This window comes from Trichosurus vulpecula, chromosome 1, assembly GCF_011100635.1.
Source record: "Trichosurus vulpecula isolate mTriVul1 chromosome 1, mTriVul1.pri, whole genome shotgun sequence".
NCBI lineage: Eukaryota > Metazoa > Chordata > Mammalia > Diprotodontia > Phalangeridae > Trichosurus > Trichosurus vulpecula.
In genome coordinates, this window is record NC_050573.1 from 52021893 (window position 1) to 52044224 (window position 22332).

At 44.6% G+C, this 22332-nt stretch overlaps 1 protein-coding gene and 1 pseudogene across 1 annotated transcript in view; one reads left to right on the top strand and one right to left on the bottom strand.

The window, feature by feature from the left end:
* The window catches only part of FBN3 (fibrillin 3), a 101495-nt gene that overhangs the window by 15369 nt on the left and 63794 nt on the right, over nt 1-22332 (top strand). Inside the window, exons 5-12 of the mRNA XM_036767837.1 lie at nt 6444-6641; nt 7222-7347; nt 9893-10045; nt 10419-10616; nt 11156-11299; nt 11678-11797; nt 12606-12731; nt 14277-14399. Of these exons, the coding sequence (XP_036623732.1) occupies nt 6444-6641; nt 7222-7347; nt 9893-10045; nt 10419-10616; nt 11156-11299; nt 11678-11797; nt 12606-12731; nt 14277-14399 (1188 nt within the window). The remainder of the gene's footprint in view (nt 1-6443; nt 6642-7221; nt 7348-9892; nt 10046-10418; nt 10617-11155; nt 11300-11677; nt 11798-12605; nt 12732-14276; nt 14400-22332) is intronic.
* Nucleotides 1421-1923, bottom strand: LOC118853896 (annotated as a pseudogene).

Sequence of the window (22332 nt, forward strand, 5' to 3'; positions counted from 1 at the left end):
TTCATTGGTATGGAGACATTTCAGGTGAGGAAAGCCAACAAGCATTTATTAAGCACTTACTGTGCATCACACTGTCCTAAGTATTGTGGATACAAAGAAGGCCAAAATTATTCCTACCCTCAAGGAGCTCACAACATAATAGGTAGAGACAACATGCAAACCACTATGTATAAGCAGGATAGATAGAGATCTATCTGTATCCATATATATGGATGTAGCTAGCGAACTACATCAAAGAGAGAGAGAGAGAGAGAGAGAGAGAGAGAGAGAGAGAGAGAGAGAGAGAGAGAGAATATAAACTGGAGATAACCTCCAAGGAAAGGTACCAACAGTAAGGAGGACCATGAAAGGCTTCTCACAGAAAGTTGAATTTTAGTAGATTTGAAGTTAAACCAGAGAAGCCAAGGGACAGAGGTGAGGAGGAAGAGAATTCCAGGCATGAGGGATAGCCAGTAAAAGTGCCTGAAGGTGAAAGATAGAGTGTCTTTTTGAAGGAACAACAAGGAAACCAGTGTCACTAGATTGTAGAGTACATGGAGGAAAGGAAGGGATAAGATAACCAGAATGAAGCCAGTTTATGAAGAACTTTAAAAGCCAAACAGAGGATTTTGCATTTGATCCTGGAAGCAAAAGGGGAGCTATTGGAATTTATTGAGCAGGAGAGAGATATGGTCAGACTGAAGCTTAGGAAGATCATTTTGGTGGCTGAGTGGAGAATACAATGTAGTAGGTAAAGACTTGAGGCAGGGAGGTCAATCAGCAGGCTATAGCAAAAGTCCAGGCATGAGGTGATGAGGACCTGGCAGGGACAGAAGAGAAAAGGGGGCATGTGCAAAAGGTGTTGCAGAGGTAGAATCTTCAGGTCTTGGCCACAAATTAGATATGGGGTGAGAAAGAGAAGCTGATGACGATTCCCTTTACTGGTATTGGTTGGTACTTTCTTTATAATTTATAGTATTAGTTGCCTAGAGCCACTGAAATGTTATGATTTGTCCAGGGTCACATAGCCAGTACACACTTGCATCTATGTATAAATAGATGTGTGTATGTTAACATATACATGTGAGTATATAAATATGTGTATACATGTATGTTTGTATATGAGGCAGGATTTGAGGCCTGGTCTTCCTCTCTGTGAGGCCAGCTATCTCTATTCATTGTTATCCTGCTTTCTGTGGCTAGACTTAAAACCACAATGGAGAAAACATAATTATGTTCATTTAAACACAAACCTACCTAATCCACATAATTCCTTAAATTATAGCTGCTGAACACAATTTTAAAGCAACCATTCATGATCAAAGTTCTCTGGTTGATAAAAACAATTTAAATAGGGGAGGGTTGTGGCATATGTTAAAAGGAAAGAAAAAGGAAATCTCGTCACGAGGCATCTTTTTGTAAGGGAGGCAGCAAACGGCCATTACTCATTGGTAGTTTTTCTGAGATATGCTTATCAATTCTGCCCTTCCTCCTTTCTTATGAATGCCAGCAAGGATCATTTCTGTTCCATGGATAGACTTCTTGGGGTTTTCCAAGTATTCCGTCAGCATATCCTCGCCCCAGACGATGCCTTTGCTTTTGTTGGCATCTGTGCCAAGAATCCTGGAGCCAGACCAGTTTTTATCCAAAGAGTCCACTCTGATGAGGTCCAGTCCTGTGCTTGCCTCCCTTTCTAATTGTGTGGCACTGTGCATGCTTCTGAACAAAAAAAATCCTCTTGTCCTTTTCAACATCAGCTATTGTGAGTTTGACTCTGGCTCAAGTGTGCTTGTTAACCACTGTCCTTAGTTCCTTTTCCTTTGACCAAGGACATGCTGTACCCCTAATAGGGATATTTAATAGGGATATGTGTAAAGTCTTACCCTTGGCTTCAAAAACTAGACTTCACAAGTACAAGATGAAAGAGGTATTTTTACATGGCATTTTGCCTGAAAAAGATGTGGGGATTTTAGTGGAATGCAAGGTAGGTGGCAGCTGAGTGGCACAGTAGATAGAGCACCAGACCTGGAATCAGGAAGACTTCATCTTGGACTTGGAGTCAGAAAGATGTGTGTTTGAATACTGCCTTAGAAACTTGTTACCTGTGTAACCCTGGGTTAGTCACCCTCACTGGGGCGGTTCACTAAACTGTGAAATGCTTAAAGTTCAGCAAAACCGTGCATCTAGTCAACATTCAATGCTCCACATCGTATTCTCTGGTGGTGTAGCCTTCCTGAGCCAAGGGACGCTGCCGTGCCACTGGGAGGCATAGAAGGAGGTCTTTGATGGACAACAGTAGCTGGTACTTATACTCAAATAGAATAATCCTTCTTAGATATACTCTCTTACATCTAATGCTGACTGTTTAAGTGAATACCGTATTAGACTGTGTGTTTAGTCATTTTTCTGTCACATCCGAATCTTTGTAATCTCATTTGGGGTTTTCTTGGCAGAGATACTGGAGTGGTTTGCCATTTCCTTCTGCAGCTCGTTGAACAGATGGGGAAACTGAGGCAAACAGGGTGAAGTGACTTACCCAGGGTCACACAGCTAGCAAGCATCTAAGGTTGGATTTGAACTCAGAAAGATGAGTTTTCCTGATTCCAGGCCTCGCACTCTATCCGCTGTGCCACCGAGCTGCCCAGATTAGACTGTACTTAACATTGAATCATCCTCTTGTGTCATAGAAGTGGTAGATAAAAATGTTTTTAGAATGATAGTACTTTGGGCTAGCTAGGTGCTACAGTGGATAGAGCACCAGCTCTGGAATCAGGAGGACCTGAGTTCAAATCCAGCCTCAGATACTTACTGTGTGACCCTGGGCAAATCACTTATCTATGATTGCATCAAAAAAATAGAGTGATCTTAGTAAATATCAGTATTTAAACCTCTTGCAGAGCTCAGGTAATGATAATAATGATGATAGTGTCTAGCATTTATACAGTGCTTTAAGGCTTGCAAAGCATTTCATAAATATATTCTCATTTGACCATCCCAACAAAGCTTAGAGGTGGGTGTTATCATCATTGTTCCCATTTTACAGATGGGGAAACTGAGGCAGAGAACAATGAAGTGACTTGCCCAGTGAGGCTGAATTTGAACTCAGATCTAGTCCTCTCTCCATTGCACTACCTAGCGTAAGATGGAAACACCTCAAATGGAAGTAATTTTCTGGTCCATGTAAAGAGTAGCTTCTTGTTTGGGATGAGTCCAAAGGTATTAAGAAAACCATTCCCAAGGATTGTTGTCGTTCAGTAGATTTTCAGTCACGTCTGACTCTTTGTGACCTCGTTTCCTGGCACAGATGTTAGCATGTTTTGCCATTTCCTTCTCCAGCTCATTTTACAGATGAGGAAACCGAGGCAAACAGGGTTAAGTGACTTGCCCAGGGTCACACAGCTAGGAAGTGTCTGAGGCTGGATTTGAACTCAGGGAGAGGAGTCTTCCTGATTCCAGACGCAGTACTCTATCCACTGTGCCACCTACTTGAGCTGGTGTTTCCACTGGGGAGGTAGGTGCTATTGCTATCCCCGCTTTACAGTTAAGGAGACTGATATTAGGTGACTTGGCCAAGTTCACACATCTAGGAAGTACCGGACGACAAATTTCAACTCAGGTCTTCCTGAACCCCAATCTGGTGCTCTATCCATTGCCCCACCTAGCTGCCTATGTGAAAAGACCTCATACAGGGCTAATTGTCAGAGCAACACCTTGAAGGTAAGTAGAAATGTAAAGAGGAGGAAGGAGTGTATTCAAGGCATGGGCATACAGAATGGAGGGTCATGTTTATGGGGAACAAGAGGGCAAGTCTGATTGGACCACAGAGTACAGCAATGAGCGTGATGTGTAAGAAAGCTGGCAAGGTAGGTAGGTTGAAAGCTGGTAGGTCGGTCGGAGCCAGGCTGGGGAGGGCGGAGGAAGTCACCTAGAGGTGACCAGGATCTATCTCATGGAGCAGGGGGGTGGCACGGTCACCCCTATGCTTTAGCAAAATCATTTTGGCAGCTAGATGGAGCATGGATCGGAGGGAAGAACCCTTGAGGCAGGGAGGCCAGTTTGAATGCTATTGCAATGATCCAGAGGAAGGCAGATTGAGGGCCTGAATGAGGCTGGTCAAGTAGAGAGGAGTTGGATTTATGACACAATTTAGCAGCTAAATGGATATGGGAGATGAGGAGTGAAGAGTCAGAGATGACCCTGAAGCTACAGATGTGGGCGACTAGAAGAAAGAAGGAGTTTGGGAAGAGGGGCCGGCTTGGGAGCAGAGTGGCTGCTGCTGCGCTCTATGTGGGACACGCTGAGTTTGAGACGCCTGCAGACCATCCCTTTCCCAAAGAGCTGATGCAGGAGCTATGCCCCCCTGGGCAGAGTTGTCTCTGCCCCCAGGATGGTGACTCCTCGAAGGAGTGCTGCTGTACCCAGTTCTGATCGACCAAGGGGCAAAGCTGGTCCCTGTCACAGGGTGATCAGATCACAGACTTGGACCTAGGACGGGTCCTGGAGACTATCTAGTCCAATCTCTTCATTTTACAGATGAGGTAGCAGAGGCCAGAGAGGTGAATTGTCCTCTGGCCCTGGCTCAGAGTCCTTGGGCCATATCCCTGCTTGAGCTTGTTAGAGAAATGGCCTCTGTTCCTTCTTTCTTCTCCATCCCTTCACACTGAGCACACAGTAGGTCTTCGGAGGGTCAGATATCCAGAGGCACTGGGCTCTAATGCAAAGAGCTCTGGTTTGGGAGGGAGGATGCCTGGATCAAGTTCTGGATCTGATGCTTCACTAGCTGGGTGGCCTGGGCCAATGCACCTCCTCTGAGGTGCTGAGATGTTCATCTAAGGGAGGCAACATGATGTAATAGAAAAAAGTGACTGATATGGAGTGGAAGGACTCGAGTTCAAATCCTGGCTCCATCGTTTACAATCAGTGTGACTTTTGGCAAGTCCATTAACCTCTACTGGGGTGAGTTGGAAGAGACCTCAAAGGTCCATCTAGCCTCAGTTTTCTCAACAATAAAATTGAGAGGCTGAGCTAGTTTGGGATTATTAACCTTTTGTGTTATGAACCACTTTGACAGGTTTTTTTTGTTTTGTTTTTTAAAGGATCATTTTCTTTTATTTCAGAGGGGGGAAAGCAGGGCAATTTGGGGTTAAGTGACTTGCCTAAGGTCACACAGCTAGTAAGTGTGTCAAGTGTCAAATGGGTAAAAGCATATGGACTCCTCAGAATAATGTGGAGTTTTTAAAATTTATAATTTTAGAAAATGCTAAATGTCAGTTAGTATTTAGTGAAAATAAAGATTTAGTTTTTCCCCTGTTCAAGTTCACAGACCCTATAAATCTATGCACAGACCCCAGGGTCCCAGGTTAACGACCCCTGGGCTAGATGACCTTTGAAATCCCTTCCTACTCACAAGCTATCATCCTATGGTCCTATTAAAATTCCCCTTCAATTTTAAATGAGTTCCTACTATATGCCAGGCATTGTGCTAAGGGCTTTTTAATTTTTTTTTTATTTTTAGTTTACAACACTAAGTTCCACAAGTTTTTGAGTTCCAAATTTTCTCTCCCTCCTTCTCCTCCCACCCCCCCGCCAAGACGGCATGTAATCTGATATAACTTCTACATATACTTTCGCATGAACTTATTTACATAATAGTCCAGTTGTAAAGAAAAATTATAACCAATGGAATGAATCATGAGAAAGAAGAAACAAAACCAAAAAAGAAGGAAAAAAAGAGCAAATAGTTTGCCTCAATCTGCGTCCAAACTGTAATTCTTTCTCTGGATGTGCATGGTTTTTTCCATCATGAGTCTTTTGGTGCTGTCTTTGAACCTTGCATTGATGAGAAGAGCCAAGTCTATCAAAGTTAGTCCTTTCAGACACTGTATGTCTGTAATTGTGTATAATGTTCTCCTGGTTCTGCTCCCCTCACTCAGCATTAGTTCATATAAGTCTTTCCAGGTTATAATGAAGTTGGTCTGCTCCTCATTTTTCATATGTGCTAAGGGCTTTTTACAAATATTCTCTCATTTGATCCTAACAACAACCCTAGAAGGTAGGTGTTTTATTTCCCAGTTGAGGAAACTGAGGAGGTTATAAGTGACTTGCCCAGATCATAGAGATAAGGAGTGTCTGAGATCAGATTCAAACTCATCTCTTCCTGGCTCCAAACCCAGAACTCTATTCATGGCACCACTTAGCTGCCACATTGAAATGAGTGCTTATCATTTCCCCAAGTTTTGATCTATAAATATGAGTAGGGGGCAGGGTTTGAGGGGATGGGGCTCATGGAATGGAGGGAGAGAGGGAGGGAGGGCCAAGTAATTCAAAGGAATTTGAGAGGATGGCACCAAGAGGGAGGGGACAGGACCAGAGCAGCTGAGGACGAAGCTAGAATTTGTGGGGAGGAGCCTAGGACTGGAGCCCTGCCCTGGTCTTTCTCACTGAACACCTGCACCTCCTGGCAGATTACCGCACCGGACCTTGCTTCACCCAAGTCAACAACCAGGTGTGCCAGGGCCAGCTGAGTGGCCTCGTCTGCACCAAGACCATGTGTTGTGCCAGTGTGGGTCGTGCCTGGGGTCACCCCTGTGAGCCGTGCCCTGCCCAGCCCCACCCCTGCCGCAGAGGCTTCATCCCAAACATACGAACTGGGGCCTGTCAAGGTAAAGAGGAGGGCAAAGAATCATGTATTAAAATGATGGTGTGGAGAATGACCAGGGGGATGCTAGATACTGGGGGAGAGGAGGGTGGTGACAGGGCAAGGGGAGAAACTTTGAACCCCTGAGCCCTACCAGGGCAAATAGCTAGGGAGAAACTGAGCCCCATGGAGAGGATGTATACTAAGCCTCTTGGGAAGGAAGCTCATTGGACAGGCCCTGAGCCTTGTGGGATGGGGAGACTCATTGAAGAGACCCTGAAGCCTTTGTGTGAGAGGACTCACTGGGAAGACCCTCAGCCTGGGGGTGTGGGGGCAGTAAGAGGGAGCAGGGGAACACTCCCTGTTAAGACTCTGAGTCCTGTGAGATATGGGGGGTGATAGGAGGTTCACAGTGGGTAGGGATCAGAATGGTGGAGGCCTATGGAATAGGGTCCAGGAGGGGACCGAATCTGAGAGCTGGTGAAAAGGGGATCTGGATGTACGAATTGTTGTGGGGTGGTGGGGTATCTTGGTGGAGGGGCCCCATTTCTAGACTCTGGGCCAGACTTTGGGGGTCACCCTCTGTCTCTCTTTGTCCTTCGCAGATGTGGATGAATGCCGGGCCATCCCAGGCCTGTGCCAAGGAGGGAATTGCATCAACTCCGTGGGCTCCTTTGAGTGCCGCTGTCCCGCTGGTCACCGGCTGGGTGAGGCCAGCCACAAATGTGAAGGTAAGGGAAGCAGGAGGGATGAGACATGCATGAATTCAGGGGAGCAGGGGCAAAGGTGAAGGACTGACACAGAGATGCGGAGGCGGAGTGCTGGATTTGGAGGCGAAAGGGAGCAAATTTCTGCCAGGCACTGTGCTAAATAAATGCTTTGCCAATGTCACCTCGTTTGATCCTTGAATCAACCCTGGGAAGTAGGTGCTCTTATTATCCCCGTTTTACAGATAAGGAAACTGAGGCAGACAATGGTTAAATGACTTGCCCAGAGTCATACAGCTAGTAAGCGTCTGAGGCCAGATTTGAACTCAGGTCTTCCTGACTTCAGGCCCAGTGATCTATCCACTAGACCACCTAACTGCCTCTGCGGTAGCTAGGACCTGAGTCCAGATCCTGCCACTTTCTAAATGAGTGACCTTGGGAAAGTCACTTCTCTCTGGGCCTCAGATCCCTTACCTTTAAAATGATGGAGCTGTACTGTAAATGATGATTCCTTCTAGCTCTAAACCTGTGATCTTCAGTTGGAGACCAGATCCTTCTAGCACGAGTTCAGACTTATTTCCTGGCCATTTTTTTTTAAATCAGACCTGTGATTTCATCAGCACAGGGAGCTCCTACTGAGGAAATTCCCTCCACAAATGCAGATCGACACCTTCTCTGCAATGTATAGTTGTACAGGGTTAAGTAACTTGCCCACGGTCACACAGCCAGTAGACATCAGAGGCAGAATTTAAACCCAGGTCTTCCTAGTTTCAAAAAGGACTCTCTTTATCACCCCACACTGCCTCCCGTGCTCAGAGTTCTGGAATAGTCACAACTCCCGTTTTGATGATATGTTAGAGTTTACAAAGTACTTTTCTCACAATAATCCTGAGGTCAGTGGGGCAAGAATTTTTATCTCCATTTTGCGAAAATTGAAGCCCAGAGAAGGCAAGTCATTCCCTTATTGTCACACGGCTAGTTAAGTGTCAAAGCCCAGCCTTGAACCCAAGGCCCTCTGATTCTAAGTTCAACACTATCTCTATTATACCAGGACATTTCTACTATATTGGTGACAGGGCCTGGGCAGAGAGGAGAATAAGGGTGACTTTGGACCCTTTTCTGACCTTTATCTGTGAAATGGGAGGAATAGTCCTTGAAATCCTTCCCACTGTCAGAGGGCTGGAGGCAGGTGTTTGGACAGTGCTATTGAAACGGGAGCCATTGTGAAAAGGGGGATGCAATGGAGGGGATGGAGGAAGGAGAACAGGGCTCAGGATGAGGAGGTTATCTCATGAGCTCCCCTTGCCCTTGGCCCTATCCAGATGTGGACGAGTGCAGCACCATCCCTGGTGTCTGCGAAGGTGGAGAATGTGCCAACACGGTGGGGAGCTACGTCTGCACCTGTCCCCGAGGCTTCATGGCCAGTGCTGATGGTTCTCACTGCCTGGGTAAGATGGTTCTCAGGGCCTTGGGATCCTGGGGGTGGTTCCAGACTCTCCCAACCCATCCTCATATACCCATCCTCAGTCCACAGCCAGATCATCCTGCCCATCACCAGAGACCTTCCTGGTACCTGATGTTCAGGCACAGGGCTTATGGTACCCTCAGTGCAAGACTATTGACTCACCCTCTGATTAAGACCTTGAATGAATGTTAGGATGTTAGCCAAGGACTTGTGGTCTCCTAATGCTGTCTAATTGCTCTGTGCTCAGTGAGAAGGATGGGGTCCTGGCTCCCTCTTTCTTATAAGCCCCACAGACCTCAGCTCTGCTCCACTCCCAAACCTGAGGCCTTTTTCCCCTGGTGGTATGTTATTAGCCTTTTTATTGGTGGGCCCCAGATAGTGGGTACTTGGCTTCAAAGGTTGGGCTCCATCTTCTAAATGGGAAAAAAGACCCTTAGAACACAGGATTTCAGAGCTGGGAGGACCCTTAGAACCCAGAATGTTAGAGTTTAAAAGGCCTTTAGAACACAGAGTGTCAGAGCTGGGAGGGCCTTTAAAACAGAGGATGTCCAGGCTAGGAGGACCCTCAGAACAGAGAATTTCAGAGGTGGGAGAGCCCTTAGGATAAAGTATATTAGAGCTTCTTAAAACATAGAATGCCAAACCTGGGAGTGATCTCAGAACATTGAAAGTACCCCATATGTCAGGGCTAGAAAGGCCTTAGAACACAGAACACCAGAGCTGGGAGGGACTTGATGCCAGAGATTGGAGGGACATTAGAATTTGAAATGTCTGAACAGTATTGTAAGATTGTTTCCCATCTGACCTCCCTGCACCAGGTTTTCTATCAGTCTCACCAATAGGGGTCAAGCACCTCCAGGAAACACTCTCTAGTGCTATTGACCTTCATAGCTCCCCATTCCTCCAACCCAAAACTATGAGTCATTCTCTCTCCTAGTGTGACCCCAAAGCCCTCAGCTGAGGCTCCCTGCCTCCTCTCATTTTGACCAGCCTTCTCTTTCCCAAGACAACACCATGAGTGACTGACTTCCTTGGATTCAGCACCATCTCCCTCTGGTGCCCAGTGTCTCTGGTGCTCATGGCCTCTGTGATTCTATACTACAGATCAGAGAGTAGGTACCTGCTTCTCAGCATTACTGGGGGGCCGCTGTGCTGGAGAGCTGCCAGGCCAAGCTTCCAAGAGGCAGTGCTGTTGTGAATGGGGCCGGTGCTGGGCCGTGGGGTCAACGCCAGAGATGTGCCCCCAAAGGGGCTCAGGTGAGCTGATCTGGGAATGGAGCTATAGTGGGAGTCTTGGGAGGAAAGGGGAGGGGAAGGAGGAGAAGAGGGAGAAAAGGGAGGAAGTATAGAAGGCAAGGGTAACTGTGCCTCTCCTCTATCCATACCCCCAAAGGAGAGAGGTGGGATTGGTCCCCAAACCTTCTCTGCTAAGGATCTTTTCTCTGGCGTGGCAACCACCAAGAACAGAAGCCAATGGATATTTCAACATAGATCCCTGATCCTCCATCACCCCCAGCTCCCTCTGTCTACATGCCCCAAAGAGACCAGGACTCAAAAGCTCAACTTTTGCTCTGCCTCCTCCTCTATGTTGGCCCCAGGTCCAATGACCATCCCTCTCCCTGATTTGTAGATGAGTTTCGCCGGCTGTGTGTTGAGGGTCCTCCTGTGCTGCCTGCCTACCCTGGGCACTTCCCAGGCCTTCCAGGATTTGGTCCCAATGGTCTGGGTCCTGGCCTTACTGGGCCTGCTCGACATGGCCCTCATGGTACCAATGGACAAGGTGCCCTCCCCAGCCTTCCTGGCCTGGGCCCTGGCAGCTCCAGCATCGGTAAGGACAAACCCTCTCCTCCCTTATCGCCACTACAAACACTGATGCCTAGGAGACCTCTCCTGCCTTGAGAAGGGCAGAAGGTGATACTTCAGAGAGCTGGCCCTGAAGGGGAAATGTTGCTTTCCTCCCCTACACTCAGCTCCTTTCTCCCCCTCACTGCCTACCTCCCAAGATCATTTGACTGGTGCTTCACGTGACATCTCTGTTGTAAGGTGAGGCAGGGAGGGACTGAAGGATTAGGATTTTTCTGCTTGGCCCCAGAGGGCAGAACCTGAGTCAGTATCAGGAGGGAATTGTAGGGAGGTAGATTTTGGTTGGATGTAAAGGAAAACTTCCTAACAATTAGAGCTTTCAGAAGTGGAATGAGAGAGAGTGAGTTTTCCATCACTAGATGTCTTCAAGCAGAGGCTAGAGGCTTAACCAGGCTTAACCAGATCTCCTTTGAGATCCTTCTCAGCCCTAAGATTCTGGGACTCTGGAATGAAGGGGTTAGGACGAAGCTGGTGGCCCCTGTCCTCATGGACCCCTGCTTCTAGGCACAGCCACACTGAATCAGACTATTGACATCTGCAAGCATTTTACCAACCTCTGCCTCAATGGGCGATGCCTCCCGACCTCATCCAGCTATCGGTGCGAGTGCAACATGGGCTACAAGCAGGACGTGCGTGGAGAATGCATTGGTGAGGGCCAAGCCCAGGGGCGGACACAGTGAGGGGAGGGGGCACTTAGGCTCCTCCTGAGTCCTGAGATGACTGAGGGTCAGGAGAGAGAATCTAAAGCCCCTTAGGCTCTGGAGGGTCAAGAAAGGGAACCCGGAGGGTTTGTTAAGACTTCAGAGGAAAGTGAGGGAGGAGGAACCTGGGTTTTTGTTAAGTTCTGGAAGGATGACGATAAGGGGGAAGACTCGGGTTCCCATAAAGTTCTTAAAGGATGAGGGAAAGGGGCCTGGATTCTTACTGAGTCCTGAGAAAACAGAGGAAGGGAAGGAGGGACCTGGGTCTCTGTGAGATGCTGGGGAAATGGGGACGGGTAACTGAGGTTTGAGACTTTCTCCACAGATGTAGATGAGTGTTCCAGCAGCCCCTGTGTCCATGGAGACTGTGTCAACACGCCTGGCTCTTATCATTGTAAATGCCAAGAAGGCTTCCAGAGCACCCCCACCAAACAGTCCTGCGTTGGTATGATCCCCCTGGGAAGGGTGCACAGCTCATCTTTATGTCTAGTGGGGGAGAGAGAGCCCATAATTCTGTGGGCAAATCACCCAGCCTTTCCAGGACTTAGTTTCTTCATCTGAGGAAAGATGCCTATAGGTGACTACATGCTACAGTGAGTAGAGTATTAGACCTGGAGTCTGGAAGACCTGAGTTAAAACCTTGCCTCCCATATTTAACTGTTTGACTTTGGATGAGTCACTTAACTTCTTCCAGCCTCAGCTTCCTCATCTGTAAAATGGGAGAATAATGGTACCTACCTCCCAAGATTGTTGGGATTAACTAAATTATTATGTGTAAAGTACTCTGTAATCCTTAAAGCATTATATGAATGGTAGTTGTTTTTTTATCATCATCATCATCATCTGAATATAAAGGAGTTGGACTGGATGGTCTCTAAGGCCCCTTCTGGTTGAAATCCTATGATCTTTTGGTCTGACATCTCTAGGGCTGCTGCTTGGTATAAAAGGAATAGCCCTAGAGTGGTAGCTAGGAGACCTAGGCTCTGCTACTCAAGGGATGCGGACCCCTGGGCGAGTCGCTGTGTCATTCAGGGTTGTTGGAAGGAAAATGCTTTGAAAAGTCTAAAGAAACAGGCATAAAATAAGAATGATTGTTACTGTTATTACTGCTGACCCCTCAGGGCTATGGTCTATCCACTGCACCATAGGCCACCACGTTCCCTTTTTCAAATACACATATACACAGAGCTTCCTCCATCGCACTCTCCCCTACCTCCAGCCCCCCACCCACTTACAACTCCATCTTCTCACAGATATTGATGAGTGTATCCTAAACGGTGGGATGTGCCGTCATGGGCGCTGCATTAACACAGAGGGAAGCTTTCAGTGCATCTGCAATGCGGGCTTTGAGATCACTCCAGATGGCAAGAACTGTGTGGGTAAGTTGGCTGTGGGGGGAGGGAGAGAGCAAGACCTGTTCTGGTGCTCACACCCAGTGACAGCAAAGCCTCCAGATATTGGTGGATTGGAAAGCAAGTGTGGGGTTGAGAGTGGGGAGGGAAGCAAAAGCATATGGGGAGGGCTCTGGGCAAACGATGCCTTCCACTGTGAGTACCACCAATTCCTCTACAAGGGCCTCTCTAGCCCTTATGTTTTGTGTTCTGTTATGAAAGATTGAGGGCTAGAGTGGTCAGGGAAGGCTTGACGCAAGAGGCAAGGACCTGAGCTACTCAGGAAACGATTTGTGAACTTCACAACAGAATCCTACCCATCCATCCACTTATGAAGCAAACATTATCGTGCAACTAACGTGAGGAAGAAACAAGTATCAAGACCCTCACTCTGCCTTTGTAGTATTCAAGGTCTATTTGGTAACTATGATAGGAGAGGCCCTGGACCTGTGGTTTCATTGACATGGAGAGCCCTCAGATGAGAAAACTCCTTCTAACCATTCAGCTTGGTACCTTCTCTGCATATAAAAGACTACAAGGATTGCTATAGCACCAGTATCAAACATAAATAGAAACCCAACCATACATAAATATCCCTGCTGGCTGCATATTAATTTAATTTTAAAATGTAATGTTATCTATACTTTATTGTATTTTTATTTATTTTGTTGAGTATTTCCCAACCACACTTTAATATGGTTAAATGGGCCACATCCAGCCTGAGTGTTTGATCTCTCCAACCTAGAGCATTGAGGGACGAAGTGATTTGTCTCGTGGCACGTAGCTAGTATGTGTCTATGGTAGGACTTGAACTCAGGTCTTTGGCTCTTCCTCAAGTCAGCTTCTCTCGACTACACAACACTGCCTCTCAATTATGTTACAAATTAGAATATAGAGGTAGTGACGTATAGTGATCAGGGTCAGAGGACCTGGGTTCTAATTCTGGTTCTGCTGCTGCCTAGATGACCTCGGGCAAGTTACTTTATCCCTCTGGGAGCCGTCTTCCTGGGCTTCCGTCTCCTCGTCTTTATAATGAGGGGGTTAGACTAGAGCCTTTGATTCTGCGACCCTATGATTAACTGCATAAGACCTCTCTTCAGTCCCTCCAGTGTCTCATCATGGCCAGGAGGGAACAGAACATTCTTGAAGGTCGTGGCAGGGGTGCTCTGTGCTGGCCAGCTCTGTACCAGTCAGCCTTATCCATTAACTCAAATGCTTAACATGCTTACATGCATTTATACCCATATGTTTAGACATGTTCTCACTCGAGCACACAACTCTGGGGATGACTGCTCAGAGTTAAGCCTGGGGCTTCTCCTCTTGCCTTAGAGGTTCATCCAGGCATCTCTAACATACACAAAATCCCTAGAGAGCCACACAGCTCTTCCCTGACAGCTGGTGAGGGAGACGGAATCCAGGAATGTAGACAGCCCTGTTGGAGTGCGATCCTCGCGGGGAGGGGAGCTGTGTAGATTCTGGGGCTGCTTGAAATACCCACCTGGGCCCAGCTTCTCCCTGTGTCCGTCCCCACAGACCACGATGAGTGCGCAACCACTACCATGTGCCTCAATGGTGTGTGTCTCAATGAAGCTGGCAGCTTCAAGTGCCTGTGTAAACCCGGCTTCCTGCTGGATCCCAGCGGGCGTTACTGCGTGGGTGAGTGTGTTTGCGTGTGTGCAGAGGGATCAGGGAGGGGGAGGTGGGGATTGGGCGAGAGGGGGGGGGATGATGGAAAGGGAAGGATGGGGGGGTGGATGGGAGAGGGAGGAAGACAGCATATAGTGGAGAGAAGCAGGAAAAAGGGAGGGGAAAGTGGGAAGGAAAACAAGGAAAAAGGATGAGGGAATAGGGACAGGGAAAGAGGAAGACAGGATGTAGGGGAGGAGGAAGAAGGAAACAGAAAGGAATAAGAAAGATGGGAAGGAAAAACAGAGAAGGGAGAGGGAAGTGGGGTGGGAGGAAGGAAAAGGTATCAAGGTCAGTGGGAAGGAGGGGGCACAAGGGTTAACGAGGAGGGAAGGGAATGTGAAGGAGGAGAATGGAGGGCAAGAATCAAGAGGAAAGCAGGGGGAAGGTGCAGAGATGATGGGGTGGGGGTGAGGGGGCACCTCCCTACAGGCAGAAAAGCTGCTGTTGCTTTTGTACCCAGACCCCCTGCTCCTACTGGTCAAATACACACTCTGCTCTTCTCTCTAAGACAATAATGCAGAAACTGTTGGACGAAACGACCTACACTAGGGGGTTATCAAGGAAGAAAGGGCAGATGAGGAAAAGATTTTGCTGATCTAGTGTCATAAAGTCTCAGAGCTGAAAAGAGCCTTAGAGAGCATCTAGTCCAATCCATATGTGAGAGAAAAAGGCGCCATTTACCCCCACCCCCCGGAGGCAGCATGTCTGACTTTGAGATGGCTCTCAGGGTCAGAGAGCTCTTCCTGACATCAAGCCTAGCAGGTGGAGGGAGAGGAGGAGGGAGAGGGAGAGCATTCCAGGGATTCCAGAGGGAATGCCCAGAGTTGAGAGATGGAGGGAATTGTTTGTGGAACAGCCAGGAGGCCGGTGTCTCTGGATCGGAGAGTACATGATGGGGAGCAAGGTGTGAGAAGACTGGAAAGAGAGGAGAGGGCTGGGTTTGAGGGACTTTAACTGCCAAGCAGAGAATTTTGCATTTGATCCTGGAGATGATAGGGAGCCACTGAAGTTTATTGAGTAGTAGGAGGGGGGATGGCATGATCAAACTTATGCTTTAGAAAAATCACTTTAGTGGCTGAGTGGAGGTTGGATTGGAGTGGGGAGAGACTGGAGGCAGGCAGACCCACCAGCAGGATATTGCAGTAATCCAGGTGTGAGGTGATGAAGATCTATAGTAGAGGGATGGCATTGTCAGAGGAGAGAAGGGGCCATATTTGAGAGACAGGTACCATGAAATACCATTGGCTTCATGATACTTGAATCCTCCATAGAGATTGTTGGTGCATCCCATGGAATAGGAAAACCTTGTACTAAAGCACTATAGACCTGACTCTTTTGACTATGGGCAAGTTAAATGCTGACTATCATTATATATCTTTACAATTATAAATCGGTTTAAGCTCATATGGTATTTTAATAGATTGTCTTAAATACTTGTGCCTCAGGGCATTTATTAACTTTATTAAAAAAACTTCTGACACTTTTTCCCTCAAATGACCCTAAGTTGAGCTCAAAAAGGCTTTCCTGCGACAAAGATTTGTGCTGTTTTTACATTCTCTACATAGGAAATCTTAGCTGTCAGACTTTCTAACTCTTCCCTCTTTGAATTTGGATTTTTGGAAATCCTTGGCCCAAAGGAAGTTTCTGAAACTGTATTGGCCTGGGTTAGAGGGCCTCTAGGAAGCAGACAAGCTTGCATAGAGGTATTTGAATCACTCCACTAGAAATGATTGTACTGCATGTCTAAATTGATGTCAGTAGCTTTATGAATGTTAGCACCCCCAGACTTCAAAAACAGTGTTCTTTTCTGTGTGCTAGAGCGCCTCCTGTCGGGCACCCAGCATGTAGCAACCACTCAGATACAGCTAACAGCAATGAAAGCAAAAGCATTCATCCAAGAAGGGTGGTTATTCCTAATTCTAACATTTATCAGTTTGCACCTGGACTATTACAACAGTTGCCTGATTGGCCTCCCTGACTTTGCTCCCTTCCCATCCACCCACGATGACAAGGAAGTCCTTTCTCATCTGTAGCTCCTCCTTGGAAGCCAAGGTCTATACTGTTGCTGATCTCTGAGTCGTGTGCCTTCTTTCTCTCCTTCACTTTCCGAACCGTGTACGAGCACAATTGCTACTGATACCCAAGCCTGCCTGGCTCAGCATCCGTCACCAAGAGACATAAGCAGCTCTTATTGCAAGCCTGTCGTTTCACAGAGGGACTAGTGGTCCTAGTGGGCTAGTGGTCGGTCCAGAAATAGAAGCTGGCTGGCTGTATGGTCAGATGATAGAGAATTTCCTTTTTCAACATCCCTCCAGGGAAGACCATCAACCTCATGTATGGTATCTTAATTCCAGCAAGGCTTTTGGCAAAGACTCAGGTTATCTTTATGGACAAGATGGGCAAGTGGGTAATAATAATAGAGATGGGTAAATTTGGAGATTGTTCAATGACCTGATCCAAAGGGTAGTAATTCATGGGTTCTAAAAAAAAATCAGTGTCAAATGTGCAGTATGTTGGGGGGGTATGGCTGCAAAGTAGTTGTTCTGAAAAAAGATCTGGGGGTCTTTAGTAGACCCCAAGCTCAATACCGATCAGCAGTATGATGGTGCAACCAAGAAAGCTATTATGATTATTATTATTTAACCCAACCAATTTTCTTTAAAAACCTAATACAATAATAAACTGCTTTAAAAGAGCATACAAAATTTAGGAAGTGATATCCTTATTTTAATCCACCCTATTCAGATCACATCTATAGTACTGTGTTCTGTTCTAAGGGCACATTAGGATGGACATTGATAAGCTAGAGGGTGCACTAAAAATAAAGGGCAATTGAGGTAGCAGTGCATCTTGGGATCATGCCCAAGAAGATTTGTTGGAGGAATTTGGAATATTTAGCCTGCAAAAAAGGAAGCCTGAAGAGAGAGACAGGAGCTCTCTTCCAATAGTTGATGTAAGAGGTATTAGATTTGTGCTTGGCAGCAGCACACAGAACTGGGAGCAATGGATGGAATTTTTAAGGAGACAGATTTCAGGAAGCAGCAGTCTCTCACTGGAGGTCTATAAGCAAAGAAAGACCACTTACTCAATCAATGAACATTTATTTGAGTACCTTCTATATGCCAGGCACTGACACAGTGAAAGACAAAAGAGAGTCCCTGTCCTTCAGGAGCTTACAATCTAATAAGGGATATAGTATGCAAACAGCTGCATACAAAACAAGCTCTGGGCAGGATAAATAGGAGGTAATTAAGAGAGGGGAGGCATTGGACCACTTGTCAAGTTTTCAGAGAAGTCTTAGGAAAAGGGTAATTTTTTAAAATTTAATTTTATTTCATTTCAATTTTTTTTTATTTTTAACTGAATTAACCCCCAAATAAAATGAGAGTCTCTGTATGCTTCACGGAACAGAAAAAAATCCTACACACAGCTATGAAGCTACACCCCCTCCAAGTGTACCAAAAATTCAACATATTATTTTCAAAGTGGTACCAAAAATTCAACACGTTATTTTCAAAGTTGCCCTCCTTGTCTGTGTTTCCTTTTAATCTTCTATTCTGCCCTGTGTATTTTTTTTTAAATCTTTCAATGACCCTGTTTTCTTATTTTTTCTTTTTTTCATGTTGGTAATCCTAATACTAGCCATCCTTTTCCCCCTGAACCCTGTTTTCCTGTGGCCCTCTGCGCCGCCCCCCATTGAAAGAAGGAAAAAAGTATCTTTGTATCAAATACTCCTAGTCAGGCAAAATAAATCCCCAAATTGGCCACATCCAAAAATATGGATCTTGTTCTGCACCTTGAATTTATCACCTTAAAGGCAAAAGATGGAGACACGGGCAGCATCATCACCAAGCCTCTGGCATCATGATTGGTCATTGAATTGACTAAAGTTCTTAAGTCATTCTCTAGTTGTTTTTATTTACCACATTATTGTTATATAAATTGCTCTGTAGGTTCTGCTTACTTCATTCTTCATTCATTCACACAAGTCTTCCAAGATGTTTCTCAAACTGTCCCTTTTATCATTTCTTATGACACAATAATGCTCCATCACATTAGTATATCATAATTTGTCCAGCCATTCCTCAACTGATGGGCAGCCCCCTTAGTTTCCAGTTCTTTTCCACTCCAAAAATAATTGCTAAAAGTATTTTTGGTACATATGGATCTTTTTCCTCTTTCTTTGATCTCTTTGGAGTATAAGCCTGATCATGGTAGTGCTGAGTCAAAGATCTTGCACCATTTAGTGACTTTGGGAATATAGTTCCAAATTGCTTTCCAGAATTGCTAGACCAGTTCACAGCTCTCCCAAGTGTATTAGTGTCTATTTTTCCTTAGTACCTGCAACAATGATCGTTTTCTTTTTATCATCTTTGCCAATATGATATATGGGAGATGGAATCTTAGGGTTGTTCAAAATTGTATTTCTCTAATTATTAGTTATTTGCAATATTTTTTCATATGGTAGTTGATAGCTCAATTTTTTTTCCTTTACGATCTGCCTATTAATATCTTTTGACAATATAAAAGTCTCATCCATATATAGAATATCAGAGTCTTATCCCACCCAATTTACTGTTTCTCTTATAATTTTAATAGCATTAATTTTGTTTGTGCAAAAACATACTTTTATGTAATCTAAATTGTGCATTTTATCTTCTGTGGTACTCTCCATCTTTTGTTTGGTCATGAACTCCTCTATTTCCTTCCTTGCTCCTCTAATTTATCATGGGACCTTTTAAGGATGTAAGTCATGTATACCTTTGGCATAAGGTATTCCATCTAAGCCTAATTTCGTCCAGACTGCTTTTGAAATTCCCCAGAAGATTTTTGTTATATAGTAAATCCTTGCCCGAGAAGTTAGGGTCTTTGGATTTATTTAACACCAGGCTTTAATGCTCATTTGCTTCTGTATGCTGTATACCTAACATGATTGAACTCTCTATCCTTAAACAATATCAAATAGTTTTTAGTGATAATTGCTTTATAGTATAATTTGAGATCTATTGCTGATAAGCTCCATTTCATTATCCCCTCCCCTTTTTCATTATTTCTTCTGAGATGAGCTTTAATCAAATTTTTTTAGTCTTTCTATTTCTATAATGTAATTCATTGATAGTTTAATTGGTGAGGCACTAAATTTGTAAATTTGCTTAGGTATCATTGTTATTTTTATTATTTTGGCACCAAAAATGAGCAATTAATATCTCTTTAACTGTTCAGGTCTATCTTTATTTCTGTATGGAGTATTTAGTAATTGTATTCATATGGCTTCTCCATATGCCCTGGTAGGCAAACTACCAAATACTTTATACATTTGGTTGGTATTTTGAACTGAATTTCTCCTTCTATCTTATCCTGTTGGGTTAATTTTTTAGTAATATATAGAAAGACTGATGATTTATGTGGGTTTATTTGATATTCTGTTATTTTATTGAAGTTAATTGTTTCAATTAATTTTTAGTTGACTCCCTAGAGTTTTCTAGGTAGGCCACCTGTAAAAATGGATAATTTTGCTGTTTCTGTGCTTCTTCTAGCTAGCATTTATAGCACTGTCAAATAATCATAGTGATCATAGATATCCCTGTTTTAGCCCTGATCTTCTTGAAAAGGCCTCTGGTTTATCTCTATTCCATATAATTCTGGTTCTTCATACTAAATAGTTACTGTTTACTATATTAAGGAAAAGTCCATTTATTCCTATGCTTTTTAAGATTAATAGAAATGGATGTTATATTTTGGCAAAAGATTTTTCTGCATCTTTTGATATAAGAATGTAATTTTTCTTTCTTTGTTGTTGTTAATATGATTTTTTTATGTTTATAATTTTCCTAATGAACCAACTCTGAGTTTGGCATAAGTTCAACCTAGTTGTGATACATACTCTTTTTTAACTTATTTTCTAACATTTAATTTAAATTTTTTGCATTGATATTCATTAAGGATATTAGATTATGGTTTTCTTTCTCTGTCTTGTCTCTCCTGTGACCTTAGGTACCAAAACCATATTTGCATCATAGAAGAAACTTGCTAGAATCCTATCATCCTATTTTTGTGAACAGTATATGTAGATGTTTATATTAAATATCCTGTGAGGTCCTTTCAAACTTTGAGATGTTTGAGATTCAAGATGAGAAAAAAAGTATTATGTAATTCTTAGAAAAAGTGATTAGATTTGGTTAATAGATGTATAATATCTAAAACCAATGAAGTGATCATTTCACTGTATTCTACCTTTGTTAGACTGCATCTGAAATACTAAATCCAGTTCAGGGATGTTTACTGAGGTGTAGGTTGGATTAGATGACTTCTGACATCTCCTCCAATTAGAGACTCTTTGCTGTGTGGAATCTGAGGAATGAGAGCTTTGTTTTACCTAGTGGAGGAGACAGAGAAGGTTTCAAGGAAGAGGTAGCACCTGCACTGGACCTTGAAGAAAAAAATGGACTTCGAAAAATTAAGTCTTTAGGAAAGTCCCTCCCCGTCCCCAGTGGAAGATGGTACAAACAAAGACATAGGGAAAGCAGACAGTAAGAATGGAGGATCATGGGATCATAAATTTATCAATCCATAAGCACTTATTAAGGCAACTATTTGAAATTCACTATGCATAGAGATACAAAAAAAAACCCCAAACAAAAATGAAACTACCCTCACCCTCAAGGAACTTCCTTACATCCCATCAGGGAGATAACATGTGCATTTATTGTGTATGAAGAATAAATAAATACAATATAGTTAGGAGAAGACAGTACTAGAGATAGAGGAAATTAGGAAAGACTTATGTAGAAGGTAATGCTTAAATCAAGGTAGAGATTCTATGAGTCAAAAGGATAACCAGTGCAAAAGCCCACCAGAGTCAGAAGATAGTGTTCTGTGAGAGGGAAAGCAAGAAGGTCCATGTTGTTGAATCATAGAGTATGTGAGGGGGATGGGAGAGCAAAATACAAATATAAATGCCAAACAGAAGATTTCCCATTTGATCCTGGAGGTAATAGAGAGTCACTGAGTTTATTGAGTAGGAGAGAACTTAGAGATTCACAACCTCTACATAAGCATATTTGCCTCACATGTCCAATCTGTTGTCAAAATATGTTCTTTCTACCTTCGCAGCATGTCTTATGTACAGCCAGCACCCTAGGGCAGGCCCTCATCACCTTTTGCCTGGACTATTACAATGGCTTCCAAGTCCGTTAGCTTTGACTTTGCGTCATCTAGGTCCCTCAGACATGATAGGCGCTTAATTAGTGTTGAGTTGAGAGTAGAGAGCTCCCGGCCTCTAGAAGTGGTCATCCAGGATGCTGTGGATAGAGTGTACTCCTGATCTCCAATACCCCTTTCACACCCTAGAAGCCATGATTCTGTGTTGCTGTTCCTTTAAGTCAGACACAGCTAATGGCTGTCCTGGAATGCTTGAAAGTATGAGCATCAGTTGAAGGAACTGGGGGTGTTTAACCTGGACTGTCATGTGGAAAAGAGATTAGACTTGTTCTGTTTGGCCCCAGAGGGCAGAACTGGCAGTGATGGAGACAGGGCCTAGAGAGGCAGGTTCTGGCTCAGTAGGAAAAACTTACTAACAAAAGCAAAGTGAGCTGCTTTGTGGGAGGTAGTGATCTCCGTCACCAGAGATCTTCGTAAAAGACTGGATGACCACTTGTCTGGGAGGTCATACAGATTACAGGTTAGACATGCCACTCTCTGGTTCTCTGTAGACCTGGGTGCAGGGGTGGGGGAGGGAGGAAGGGAAAGCAGGAGAAGGGTCCAGAAAGGAGAGAAAGGGAAGGAGAAGCTCTTGGGAAGGAGGGAAGAGTATAAAGGAAGATAGCAGAGAGGAAGGAAGGAGTGTGAGAAGAGGGAAAGAACAAAATGGAAGAGACAGGAGGCGAGAAGGAGGGGGGAA